The sequence below is a fragment of the Globicephala melas genome, chromosome 10 (assembly GCF_963455315.2).
Source record: "Globicephala melas chromosome 10, mGloMel1.2, whole genome shotgun sequence".
In the NCBI taxonomy this organism is placed as follows: Eukaryota; Metazoa; Chordata; class Mammalia; order Artiodactyla; family Delphinidae; genus Globicephala; species Globicephala melas.
Window position 1 is genome coordinate 3073216 of NC_083323.1, and position 14600 is coordinate 3087815.

The window sequence follows — 14600 nt, forward strand, 5'->3', positions numbered from 1 at the left end:
AAGTGCTCACAACTCCCCCTCCTGCAGAATCTCAAGGAACAACGTTCCTGTTAGTGCATTTATAGTACGTATCTTGAATACTGTTAAATATGTCTAGATTTTGACTAAGCATATAAATTAAATGTTGATTTAGACAGATACACAACTTTAATAACAATTTTAAGTAAAAATCATTCTCAAAACATTATATAGCCATTAAAAATGATGGTTATGAAGACTGCAGCAAGGTGGGAAAGGCGCATGAGGTGATAGTAACTGGATCGGGGTGACAAGTGGCGTCTGCATCCTCGCTGCCACTGTGGAGAGAGGTGGGCAGGCTCCACTGGGAAAGGCAGTGATGCAGACCCGCTCCAGCGCCAGGGCGAGCCTGCTGCACTGCACGGACTGCTCCTCACGGACCGCTTCCCAAAGCCAGGTGGAGGCAAGCACCATTAGACCCATTTTACAGGTGGGGAGACTAACGCCGAAAGAAGTCTGGGGGGAAAAAACTGCCCAGGTCACTCTGCCAGTAAATGGCAAAGCGTGGCCATGACCTGATGTGACCCCAAAGCCCACATGCTTGTTTTCCACACTCCTCTGTCCCCCAAGAGGCCAGAGATGGGGGGCAAGGTGACTGGCCATCATGGCTGCTGACTTTTCTATATTGTGGTTGTTCTTACTTCTAGAACCTAAAACAACACATAGGTTAAAACACAGATTTAAAAAGACATCCTTAACTAATTTTTTCAGACTATCTTATCCTAAGAAAAAGGGTATTTCATTTTTTTAAGCACTTTAAGCAAGCCTGAACTTTTTCCCTTTAGGACCAATTTGAGTACAGTCTAAGATTTCACCAGAAAGCCTCAGTTTGTATTAGTATCTCAAGACCTGGCTCAAAACCAAAACCAAAACCAAAGCCTTGCTCGGCAGCGCCTCACTCCTCATGGCAAATCCAGGATAAAGATGATTTTCTTCACTTCCCGACACAAAACCCAGCGCTGCCTTGTTTCTCTAACTTCCTTCCTGTGTCCTACCCCATTGTGAGGCCAACCCAAGTGACTTCTCATCTCCCATGCCCTGCACTTCTATTCATCAGGAATTTCTCCCTTTTTCTCATTTTGGTCACGTGCGATCTAACCCTGCACCAAATCCCTAAAACTGGACTGCGTGTCCTGGTACAGTGAGCGCAGAGGACGTGCAGGGAGCCCCGGGCTGCTGCTGCCTGTGGGCTTACCCTCAGGCAGGCCCTCCTCCTCCTCTGAGTCTCAGTTTCCTCATCTGCAAAATGGGGCCACTCTGCTGATCGCTTAGGGCAGCACAGAACCAGCGAGGAAACCTGTGGGGAAGACCTTCACGAACAGAGGCCTTCCTCCCTGACAAGGGCAGGCTGGTGCTGTGCGGTGACCACACAGTGCTGCGTCTCGTCGAGCAGGAAAGCTGCCGCAGACTGTTTGTGTCCCCAAAGGGCCTATGTTAAATCCCGACTCCCAGGGTGACGGTTCAGAGGTGGGGGCTGTAGGATGTGCTTAGATCACAAGGTGGGGTCCCCCTGGATGGGATTAGTGCCCTGATAAAGAGGCTCAGGGAGCGCCCTCGCCCCTTCGGCCGCTGGAGCACAGTAAGAAGGCGCCATCTATGAACCTCACCAGGTACAGAATCTGCCGTCGGTGCCTTGACCCTGAACTTCTCAGCCTCCAGAACCACAAGAAATAAATGTCAGCTGTAGCCGCCCAGCCCACGGTATTCAGTTCCAGCATTACCACACCAATAATGCACTTCCTCGCTTTCTATGCTGAAACTAGAAACCCGCTCAGGGCGAAGCAGCCCGTGGGCCTCGGCGCCACGCAGGGCAGGATCCTTGGCACGGGCTCAGAGGTCCACAACCACCGGCACACCCTGCAGCCAGGTGACCAGCCATTTCAGACGGCGTCCGTGAGCACCTGCACCCCACAGACTCGTGGGCCTGCAGAGTGAAGCTTTCAAATGAGTGCAGTGTCGAGCTGAGCAGGCGACCGCAGCCCCTGGGCCCGTCAAGTGAACAGCAAACCACCGATCGTCACTGGAGCACAGCGTGGACCAGGACTAGGCCCTGTCCAGGCATCCCTGCCCCCTGCTCCTCCGCGCGGCCCCTTAGCGTGTCGCACACATCCACTCCTGTCGCGTGACTCAGCTTACAGTCTCCTGACCTGCCACCGTCAGGGGCCCCATCCTCAGGGCAGTTCAAGAGCGGGGGTCCAGGACGTGCAAACACGGGGCCCCACATCTGGCCTCTCCTGCCCCACCACCCCTGCACATGTGACTGCTGTGTTTCCCTCCTGGGAAGGGATAACTCAGGCCCTTTGAGGGTCACAGAGGGCCTGGGAGTGACAAAGTCAAAACGGCACCCGACCTCTTTCTTCTCCACTTTCTTGCTTCTCATCTTTAACACGTGCAACTTCCCTTCCTACCTGTAGGGGTGAACCAGATAGACGGCACAAGAAAGTAACCAGGGCTTCCCTGGTGGCGCAGTGGTTGAGAGTCCGCCTGCCGATGCAGGGGTCACGGGTTCGTGCCCCGGTCCGGGAAGATCCCACGTGCCGCAGAGCAGCTAGGCCCGTGAGCCATGGCCGCTGAGCCCGCACGTCCGGAGCCTGTGCTCCGCAATGGGAGAGGCCATGGCAGTGAGAGGCCCGCATACCACAAAAAAAAAAAAAAAAAAAAAAGAGTAACCAAACAAGGGAGCACAGCTGACTCTGGCTCCTGGGATTTTCCTAGGAAGATGGGCAACCAAACCACCCCAGGAAGAAGCACCAGAGTGAGTAGGGCCTCTGTCTGGAAAACACACATGACAGGAACCCAGGAGGGTAAAGTTGAAGTGGACAGCCAGTGTGCCCCGGCCTCTTTGAGCTCCTTCTCAGGGATTCCACATACTTCCATGTACCTGACACAGAGTAAGCTCTCGGTCAAAGCCAGCCACCATCACCAACATCACCACCAACACCACCACTACCACCACCACCATCATCACCAACATCACCACCATCACCAACATCACCATCACCACCACCATCACCAACATCACCATCACCAACATCACCACCACTACCACCATCACCATCATCATCATCACCACCATAACCATCATCACAACCATCACCACCACCACCATCACCACCATCACCATCAACATCACCACCATCATCACCACCATCACCAACATCACCACCACCATCACCATCATCACCACCACCGCCATCACCAACATCACCATCACCACCACCATCACCAACATCACCACCATCATCACCACCATCACCATCATCACCACCACCATCACCATCACCATCACTACCACCAAGGTCACCACTACCACCATCACCACCACTACACCACCATCACCACCATCACCACCACCACCATCACCATCACCACCACCATCACCATCACCATCACTACCACCAAGGTCACCACTACCACCATCCCAGAGCCCTTGATTTGATTCTAAAGAAGTCAAAATCCTGCTGCTGTGTTGCCCGCATCCTTCCACACCTACAGGGAATTCCAATTGCTCACCATCTCTTCCAACTTCCCTTCCTCAGAAAACCCTCTTCTTTCTAGCTTCATCTGGCAACTTTACAGGATGTGCATTTCCAGAATGCACAAGATAGGATCTGTGCACTGATTAATTAATTAATTAATTTAAAAGCATTATTTTCTTTGCAGTTTCCAGGACCAGACACCTGGCTATGTGTTGGTTTGTGGTCCTTTGGAATCTGAGCTACATTTGGGGGCAAAACCAGGACACAGGAGGGCTCATTCTAAATACTGTGTCTTTGACTATGAAAATTCAAAGTTCATTCACTCGTTCCCTCCACACCCAAGACTGTGTATACAGTTCAACACAATTCAAACAATTTCTGGGTCTCCACCGTGTGGTCGGGGCAGTGCTAGACACCAGCCATGGGTTAAGTGCTACAATACAAGAAAGACAATCCCTACTTCAAGGAACCGGAAACCTGGTGGGGTGACAGATTTACACGTGCCTATCTGAGTGGCAAACACAGCTGGCTGTCCACCCAACATCCATCCCCTCCCTCTTCCCTGTAACCGGAACCCCAATTCCAAAGTGCCAACGGCCGAGCCCACGAGATCCTTCTCAGCACCCCTTGCAGCTCGGGGGGCGGGAACCGGGCAGGGGGCACGTGACCCAGCTCTGGTCAAACTGCTTTTCTGATAAGACTACAGATGCCATGGTGACTGCCCTTTGCTTTGACACAGGACAATGACCGCCACCTTGTGGCCACGAGCTTAGATCCCTGATGAAATCAATGCCCACAGCTCCCTACCTCCAGACATCCTGCTGAGAAAAATAAACCCTTATTTGTCTAAAGGCCCCTGAGTCTGGTTTTCTGATACCTTCAGCCAAAACGAATCCTAACCAATCCCCCTCCTCAGCTGGTGAACCACAGAGGCCAAGAGCACTGAGGGGGCCGTGGGGCAGGAGAGAGCAGGCCAATGGACCCCAGCAGCACTTCCTGAGCAAGCGCCGTCACTGGCCCCCATCACTGGACACGAAGACCAGTGGCTCACAGCACGGCCCACGAGGAACTCACAGTCCAGTGGTGAGATGGACACAACCCTGAGAGCTGAGTCACGAGCACAAAGGGCTGCAGGGCAGGGAGCAGACTCCCACACACTCTGCCCACTTTTCCGCTCTCATCCCTCAGACAAAAAAACAGACACCACGGTCTCATGAGTATTCAACTGGTTACTTCATGTCCTGATCTACAAAGGAAATCATTAGAGAAAAAAAGACAAACGTGTAATGGATTGATTTCTCAAACTGCTCCTTTAAAACTGTACAGTAGATGTACAAACTTTTTTTTAATATTTGCTTTTAAGATTATACGCAGGAAATCATCGTCCATGAGAAAGTTACCTGAAAGACCCCTGAAAGGTTTCCTAATTAAACTGAAGATCTGCTCTACCAGAGATAGTAAATGAAATGTTTAACTTTCACCAAATCATATTCACTTTGGTTTATTCTAAGCCGAGTGATAACTACACGTAGCTCAAATGCCACACCTAGTAGTGCGAATGCCACCCAGACAATGAGGATACTGCAGTGGCCATGCAATGAAGTCAGGACCGGCGCGTCTTCTGCAGCTCTCACACTCCCGTCCTGAGCCCAGAAGACAAAGCAAGCTCGGGGAGCCCCTTCTGCGGGGCTCTGAAGGGCTGGCGAGAGCCAATTACAGGTAATGAGAGGAGAGGAGAAAACAGCCATAATTTAGCCAGCGTACACAGTGGCAGTTGCACTTTGTGGCTTTTATTTTTTCCACGTCTCTCACTTTCAATAACATTCCGTGAACTATCATTGCGGAAACCCTACAGCGAGAGCGACACAGAGGGAGGAGCCGTGCGGAGTCCCCTCCTCCGTGGCGGGACTCGGGCGATCAGCCCCCCGTGGGCCGGGCAGAGGCTCTGGGGGGAAGCAGGGCGTCAGTGACACGGGGACGGCGCAGCACGGGGTCCGCACATGTGCAACGGGCCTGGCTGCAGGGAGGATGCTGCCGCAGTTGAGCTGTATTTGAACGTCAGGAATAATTACTTACCTAGTGATTATTTTCACAGAAAGAAAATGAAGCCAGACTGGGAGGACTGCGCCCACCCAAGTAAGGGGGGAGACGTCTCACTGGTGCTCAGCAACCCATGCCCGCCCTGAGCTCGCACGCCCGGCACCACCAACCCCTAGAAAGAGACCGAGGTCTCCCTCCGGGGGTCGGGGGCAGAGGGCAACGGGTGATCCGAGGAAAACACGGCAGGATGAGAGGGAGTGAAGGTGTGGAGGCATTCGGGGGTGGGGGGCATGATGGGAGATCCTGATGATGAGGGTCTGTTCGAGCAGAGGCCTGGAGGAAGTGAGTCACGCAGGGAGCCGAGGCAGAGGGACGGCAGAGCACAGGCCCAGGCACGGACGTGCCGCTGCGTCCCGGCGACCGCAGAACAGAGTGAGGGGACGATGGGAGGGGAACAGGCAGGTCGTGGGAGGCCGGGCCTCTCAGGCGTCACCAGGCCGACGGCTGACTCTCTGAGTGAGAAGGAGCCGCCAGATGGCTCTGATGGTACCTGATCCGGATCTCATTTCCAAAGGACTGCTGACAGCTGTGCCGAGCACGATGCCGGACATAGGTGCGCGGGGGACGGCGGGGATGGGCTGTCACCATTAGGCGAGAGGCAGTGGCAGGGACCAGGCGGTGGGCTGGAGGTGCTGAGCGCAGGAGACCTGGTGACAGCCCAGAGGTGGGAGTGGGGAGGAGGGAGGAGAAGACGGGGGGCTGGGCCCGGGTCACCAGAGGGGGCACCGCTGTGCAGAGATGGGGGCACGAACGGTGACAGGTTCAGGGGGGAGGAGTGAGGGCCTTGGGAAGTCAACTAAGGTGACACGTCCAACCTAGAATCTGCCTTTCAAGGCAGATGAACTTTTTCAAAAACGAACTCCTTGTGTACATTCTTAACGAAAGCTGCTTTGCCAGTGTTCCTCCTGACGTCAGAGAAGATGCTACCAGGGAGAACCAAAGCTGGGGGGCAATCCAGGAGAAGCGGGAAAGAAAGGTGGGGGAGAAGAGCCTGGACCCTGGGCTCTGGCCTCCCTGTCCCCTCACAGAGGCCCCCCCCACCCCGACTGGAGCCCGCACGCACTCTGCTCAGTCAGAATCGGCCTCGGCGGTGCTTGCCTGACAGGAGAGGCTCAGCCAGCCCACAGCCCCACGAGACGCAGTAACCAAGGAAAAGGCACCGGCCGAACGCTGCCTCGGCTCAGCCTGAGATGTGCTCGCTCCTCCCGCTGCTGCATGTGCGCCTACTGCGTGCCAGGCCCTACTATGTGCACCAGGGTTCTGGTCCTGAGCTGCAGGCGGGGACTGCAGGACTCGGGCAGCGTGGTGAATTCATTAACCCTCATAAACCTTCTCTGTTTGTTTCACTAAAAAGTACTTTCTCCCCAAACCTCACAGCTGAGATAAAACCGGGCTGCAGAGGCTCCCTGCCGGGCTCCCTGGAGCCCCGCCTCTTACACTCCAATTACCTTTCAGAAGCTCGGCTGGCGGCAGGGCCCGGGGGAATCTGAGGAAGCGTGTCCAGCTGAACTGGCACCAGCAGGGCAAAGAACCAAATGCTGCCCACACTCCGCTGAGAATCGGGATGCGAGCGCGCGGCTCAGCCAGCGGGTCCAAAGCGCACCGCGGCGGGGGAGCGCGAACACCGCACGCGAGGAGACCTCGACTCCTCTCCCCTGGAGTCTCTGCGCTTGGGCAGCTGCCAGGGGTCCCCGGGGTGGCCATCCCGGCGGGAGTCCGCCCCAAGGCTGAGTTAGCGGAGCTGCCACCTTGTCCCTTCCACATCCTGTTGCCCCTCTGGGACCACCCTCCCCTTTCACAAGGCAGCAGGACAAGCCCGCACGGGCACACACACTCGCAGCCTCCACTGTCCCTGGCTGGGACACAGCAGCGAGGCTGTGGGGCTGCGCCTGGTCCTACGGCTGACGCTGGGCACCGGCTGGCCACCACCCAGACCTTCGGGAACAGGGGTACCGGCAGCCCTGCCACCACAGCCAGGCCACGCCGTCTGCCGTCCACTCCCGGTCCTCCAGCAAGGCCCTCAGCAGAGGAACGAGGACCCGGCCGGCATCGGCCCTGCCCTCGCCACAGGGCCACAGGGTCGCCCCTGCACCAGGGCTCAACCTCCCCAGCTGCGATCAGGAGCCGGCTGCTAGCGGGGGCAGGCCCCGGGTGTGTCTGGGTTGGGGGCGGTGCACGCGCACGCCAACACGCAGGAAGCACAGTGCCCCGCACAGAGTGAGGGCCCGAAACACAGCACGCGTGCAGTTCTTTGGATACACTGCCTCCCCGGCTCTGTTTCACCAGTACCTGATTCTGCCACCTGGTGAAAAAACACCCTTCTTGGGCGCGCCCCGGTTTTGTGTCCATCAGCTGTCCCCCTACGCCCGCAGCCCCTGGGCTCCAGCTGACACAGTCCTGGTGGCCCCTTCTCCCTGGGCCACCAGCTTCCCCTCCCCCAGTCGACCCCCCTAATTTCCTCCCCGTCCCCACATCCCTGCACCTCCCCACTGCTGTGTGGCCTTTTTCCGCTCCCCTGGTTCCAGCCCTGCCAGAGGCTTTGCACAGAGAGAAAGCTGGGGGCCTCCTCCTGGCCTCCTCAGCCCTCCAGACCTGCCCCTCGCTGCCCTGCCGGCCTCCCTCCTCCCCTCCCCTCCCCTACCAGGCCCTGTCCATCCCCGAAGCCCCATCCCAGGGCAAGACCTCTGCACCCCTGGCCCCTCCCTGGGAAGCTCCAGCCTTTACCCCACACCTCTGTTTTTCTCTCCACTGCGCCTACTACCTTCGGCCGGTTCCTGGAGTGCTGACTGCGTGCATCTGTCTGTCTGTCTGTCCCCAACACTCAACGTCAGCTCCTGAGCGCAGGGACCCTGGGGTCTGTTCCTGGTACACCCCCAGCACCTACAGCAACAGCAGGTGCTCTACAAACACTGGCCGAATGAAGAACTACGTGGGCACCTGACGTCAACCACCTCCGACGTCACAAGGACCTTGCAGGGGAGTCCCAACTCCCCCGTGATGGCTGATGAGACAGGAGGCTGAGTCACCTATCACACTGGCTCCCAGGCTGCACTGCCTCCCCTTCCTGCCATCAGGGCCCCTTGCAGGCAGGGCTGTCCTCCAGCCCCGGGCCCTGAAGGGGCACCGAACTCAAACCCTTGCTTCCTGAGTGAACAACTCCATATCACCCTCCCCCCCCCCCGAAAAAAACCCTCTCCTCCCCACAGCCGTCTCCCGGCACACTCTCCGTCTTAAAGCCCAGCCCGGGTGCTCACGGGGTAACTGGACCGTGACCTTGCACCTGGCCTCACTCCCTCTGTGCTCGTGTCTGAATGTCCGGCACCAGGGCTGCGTGTCACACACGGACGACCTCAGAGCCCGGCTGCCACCAGGCGGTCACTCGGCAGGCCTTGGGCTGCACATGTTTAGCCGATGGCCAACTCACATGCCGGTTCAGACACACGTGGTCACAACGAAAGCCTCCAAGTGTCATTTTCTTGGGCTTCAAAGCAGGCAGCCTTTGCACAAGTAAATATTGAGTCAATGCTAAGAGCAGAGTGAGCTGTTAAGTTCTATTTGCTACTCTCACCCCTATAAGGGAGCACAAGCTGAGCAAAGAAGAACAGCGCTCTGACGGGCGGAGCGACATTCTGCAGGTAGAACTGCTTCTGCGGGCGGGCGCTGCTCACGTCAGTGATTTTCTTCTCCAACATTAGCAAATATTCGCCACTTGCATCTTTCACGTAGTGTGAAAATAATACATCCCACTGTCTTCCGGAGCTATCTTAACTGCCTTATAAAAACAGGCAATTTGCCGGCTGTGTTTTCTCTTGCCACTAAATACAAATCCAGTAATTCACTTTGAAAGCTTTGGTTTTCTCTTTTTGGTGTTAGAGTTGATACTCACATAGAATTCTAAAGAAAGAAAAAAAACCATAATCCCACAACCGAACAAAAGAATCTGATTTTCTTTTAACCTTTCAATCTATCCATATGTACTCACTTTCCCACAAGCCTTGAAAGCTTCATTTTTTTTTTTTTTTTTTTGCATTACGCGGGCCTCTCACTGCTGTGACCTCTCCCGTTGCGGAGCACAGGCTCCGGACGCGCAGGCTCAGCGGCCATGGCTCACGGGCCCAGCCGCTCCGCAGCACGTGGGATCCTCCCAGACCGGGGCACGAACCCACGTCCCCTGTATCGGCAGGCGGACTCTCAACCACTGCGCCACCAGGGAAGCCCGAAAGCTTTATTTTTAAGTATGATTTTATTTTCAGAAGTTACTCCAATGACAAAGTCCACTAGAAGATTCTAACTGGGGGCTCAGAACCTGACCCAGAACTGCCGTTCCCATCAGGCAATCTTGTTTTCACGAGCTATCTCCTTGCCACCTACCATTAGAAGCTGCTGAATGTAACCAAGAAAATATCTGTAAAGTGGCCACATGTCAATGTTATAAAAATCAAGTAGAGAATAAACAGGCCAGTGCAAATGAAAATAATCAGAAGAAGTAAAATAATTAATCTTTTCTGAGTGTTTATTGAGTGCTGGCCACTCTCCCCAAAACTTCACATGTATCAATATTATCAGCAAAATCTGTACAGTTCCCCCCACTATCCGAAAGTAGAGTGTTTCTATGAAATCTTACATAAGCTGAAACGGCGTGAAGTGAAGACGCAATTTTTGCTTTTCACTTTTTTTCATGAAAGCAAAAACCCCCTCTGGGTTTCCTTCCGTTAGGGAAACAGGTATTGAGTAGGGCTTCCGTGAAAGCGAGGCGGTGTAAAGCGGGGGGCACCTGTGCTGCCACCGCTGTACCTGCAGGTGAACGTGCAGGCTGAGGCCTGGAGGCTACGAGGCTCGCTCCAGGGCACGTGCAGAGGAAGCCCCGCAGGCAGCTGCCCCGGGAGCCCCGCCCTCGCTGCCCACGCACAGCACTCCGCTCCTCACGCACGGTCCCCTTCCCTCGGGCTCGGAGCATGAGACTTCCACGCACCGAGGCCCCCAAGCTCTCCCTCCCCGAGCTCCCCACGGCCAGGGATGCTCCAGGAATGTCAGGTCAGGGTGAGGAACAGGTGTTCTTCTTCTGTCGGAAGAACAGCTCTTGCGTCTGTAATGAGAGCAAGTCAGGAAAACCCAAAGGGCCCCTCGGGAGGGGCAGCGGATAACCGGCGTGGCGGCCGCAGACAGACGGGCTCGCTGCCGACCCCACACAGGGGCCACAGCCTCTCCCGAGTACCATCGGGGAATACGTGGTCACATTTAAAAGGTGAGCAGAACAGCGTCACCATCCGCATGGAGAGGAAAGAACAAACATACGTAACGACACACAGACCCAAGTACCTCTACACAGCACCTCTGAATCACCACAGGAACAAGAGTAACTTTTGGGGGAAGAACTGGCAGACACCCCCTGAAGCAGGGATCAGAGCTGGCTTCATCGACCTCAGGACAAACCAGCACCCTGCCCTCCTGCTACGACGACCAAGAAGGCAAATCAATTAAGTGCTGTTCCGACCAAAAACAGCCGGCCCGAATCTCACCAGGGGAACGTGAAACAAGACACTCCGAAGGGCCTACGCTCTTCCAAGACCACAAGGCGAGGCCGGAGCATCACTCCAGCTAACAAGACGAGAGACGTGGCAACCGAACGCCACGCATGATCCTGCAGTGGGTTCTGGACGAGGAAGAAAGGTATCATGGGTGCTACTGGGACAAGCGTCTAGATGTGAACGTGGGCCGTGCGTTAGAGAGCAGTGCCGCGTGGATGTTTAATTTCCTGACTTTGACAGCGATATCATGACAACATCGAGAGGGTGTCTTTGTTCTTAGGAAATAATGCAGTCTCGCGGGGCAGATGGCTCAAACGGTTCAGGAACAGCATGTCTGCACGTAAGCGCACACACACACAGAATGCAATGGGGCAAAACGTAAACAACCGGTGAATCTGGGCAAGGAGCGTACGGGGGCGCTCGTGCTGTTCTTGCAACTTTTCCGTAAATCTGAAATCACATCGAAATCAAAAGTTTAACACAACATGTGCGCGGACCATCTCTGGAAGATGACACCTGGAACCGGGCAAAGGGGGAGAGGCGAGCTGGGGAAGGGAAAGGGCTCATCTTCCCTCTGCACCTACCAAAGACAGCCGGCCCAAATCTCTGTGCCGTGCGACTCTGCAGGCAAAAACTGAACAAAACTAAGAAGAAAACACCCACGGTGAGAACGGCACCCGGGCTGGAGCAGCACCTTCCGAGCTTCAGGATCTTTCCAAGGACGCCCTCCTCCGGCCTCACGAACCAGGCCCGCGGCTTCGGCTTCCGCAGGCTCGTCCTGGGCCGCTGCCGCCTCCCTCCGCGGGCCTCATGCGCCACCTGCTGGCCACGCGGGGCACTGCCCGCCGTGGCGCCCAGCCCGCGGAGCGCAACCATGAGGGACTACAGCCACCTCCACCCTCCCGAAAGCTCCGGCATCGGGCAGAACGCCCAGTGCAGAGTGGCACTCAACAGGGATGAGATCCATAAATAGAAGAACACAGATCTGAGTGGAATTCCAGCAGAACTTGAAAGCAAGCACGCCTCAGCCTGGCTGCAGAGCGTCCAAGCGGGTATCATGACCCATGAGAACCACGCCTGTGACTGTCCTGTCCCCTGCTGGCCCCTCCACCCAAGACCTGTCTTGCCCCCTGCCCCCTGAAGTGCTCACACTCTACGCAGACCCACTGGGCCCCTGCAGGAAGGTGCAAAGTCAGCCACCGTCAGGACGTCCGTCACCGGCCCGGATCGCCGGCCCCACGACCACTATGAAGGGCAAGGATGTCCATCTGGCCGGCCCTGCAGAGCTCCCCAAGGCAGTGCTAAGAAGCCAGAAGAGTGCAACTGGGCATTAAGGAAAACAGATCAGAAAATGCTGATCGAATTGCAGAGGAAGCACATTAATAAACACGTCGACAGTAAACTTTCAGGACAAACGGCTCTCGTCTTAGTGACCTACTGGCATGAAGCACAACAGATCAACCTCTCACCAGGTGAGTTACACGGGGAGCAAGCGCGTTAAATGGCAGCAGACTGGCCTTCAGAGCTGCACCCCCTTTAGAAACGAGGCACAGCCGGCGTGGCCTCGCCCACAGGGGACTCACCGAGGTCTGTGTTGGGGCCAGCGAGGAGCTGTTTGAACTTGTCCAGCCGGGAGGCCTCTCTTTCACTTAAGGCTGAGCTGCTGAGGGTACTGGGCTCAGGCACCCCACCCAGTGCCACAGTCGCCGAGTGCGGGAGAGACTGGGATCTCTGCAGAGGGACGGCATCACTGGCGCTTCCTGCAGAGGGAGGAGGAGAGAACAGAGGTGAGGCTCCGGACACACCCACACCCACGCCCACCACTAAGGAGGCCTCACACATGCCTCGCTGCTCTCCCTCCGTGGATCTGCCATCACCGAGCAGCGAGGACCTGGTTTCTTGAGGGATAAAATGAACCTAGCTCACACCCATGGAGCGTGCCGGCCCTCCTGGTGGAGGGGTGTTCCCCAGTGAAACAGACGCACCCCACGAAAAGCAAGACACTGACAACCACACAACCGTAGACCAGGTCTGTCATGGCTGCCAACAGTCTGGGCCTGCCTGGGTGACGCGCCCCGAGGATCTGCTGGTGTAGGGCAGGGGGGAGGATGCCTGCACGGGTCACCCGGGCCTGGCATGGAGGGAAGCCACCAAGGCACACGTGAAGGGAGCATGAAGCCCATGGAGGTGCTGAGGACTGTCTGAACGTCCCAGGTCTCCCCGAGCCCCAGGAGGGAGGTCAGGCAAGGACCGTCACCCAGAGAAAGCAGAAGAAGCTAGATCCTCCACTGCAGGTGGAGACGAGGGGCCACCAGAGTGCAAGCTTGCCCAGCCCTCACCCAGGCACCACTGACCTGAGACAGACTGAAGGGCTGCCCACAAGGACCCACAAGAGGGCCTGAAGTGACACTGCGCGGCACCCAGCACCCGGGACTGGGGACAGGCAAAGGAAAGAGCAGAGGGCCCTCAGGTCACTTGACAAAGAGCCTCCAGGGACCAGCACGGGACCCACAAGCAAGAGGCCCTGAAAGGCTGTAGACCCCCGGGCCCAGATTGCATTGAGCAATCGCATCTTCCAAAACTGAAATTTAAAGTAAAGGGCTTCCCTGGTGGCGCAGTATTTAAGAATCCACCTGCCAATGCAGGGGACACGGGTTCAAGCCCTGGTCCAGGAAGGTCCCACATGCCGCAGAGCAACTAAGCCCGTGTGCCACAACTACTGAGCCTGAGTGCCACAACTACTGAGCGTGCAAGCCAAAACTACTGAGCCTACGTGCTACAACTGCTGAAGCCCAAGCACCTAGAGCCCGTGCTCCGCAACAAGAGAAGACACCACAATGAGAAGCCCGCGCACCGCAACAAAGAGTAGCCCCCGTTCGCCGCAGCTAGACAAAGCCCACGTGCAGCAATGAAGACCCAACGCAGCCAAAACTTAATTTACTTAAAAAAAAAAAAAAAAAAACGGGGCTTCCCTGGTGGCGCAGTGGTTGAGAATCTGCCTGCTAATGCAGGGGACACGGGTTCGAGTCCTGGTCCGGGAAGATCCCACATGCCGCGGAGCAACTAGGCCTGTGAGCCACAACTACTGAGCCTGTACGTCTGGAGCCTGTGCTCCGCAACAAAAGAGGCCGCGATAGTGAGAGGCCCGCGCACCGCGATCAAGAGTGGCCCCCGCTTGCCACAACTAGAGAAAGCCCTCGCACAGAAACGAAGACCCAACACGCAAAAATTAATTAATTAATTAATTAAAAAAAAAAAAAGTACAGTAAAAGCTAAGCTCTGGGAAACGGGGCAAGGAGCAAACAACGTGCAGCGAACATGCTAACGCTGGCCTCCGGCAGCAGCTGTCAGAAGGGAGCTGCCGTGCTTTACAGCAAACACACGGGCAAGGCTCCCAAGGGGGCCCGCGGGGCACCAAGATGGCCCAGGCCTCCGGGCAGAGTCTGGCCCAGTTACACTTCCAGAAAAGCCTGCA

At 56.2% G+C, this 14600-nt stretch overlaps 1 protein-coding gene across 5 annotated transcripts in view; it reads right to left on the bottom strand.

The window, feature by feature from the left end:
- Positions 1-14600, bottom strand: part of TBC1D22A (TBC1 domain family member 22A) — a 385336-nt gene that overhangs the window by 338173 nt on the left and 32563 nt on the right. For all 5 annotated transcript variants that reach the window (XM_060306130.1, XM_060306125.1, XM_060306128.2 and 2 more), the window contains exon 4: positions 12709-12885. In XM_060306130.1, coding sequence (XP_060162113.1) covers positions 12709-12885 — 177 coding nt within the window. The remainder of the gene's footprint in view (positions 1-12708; positions 12886-14600) is intronic.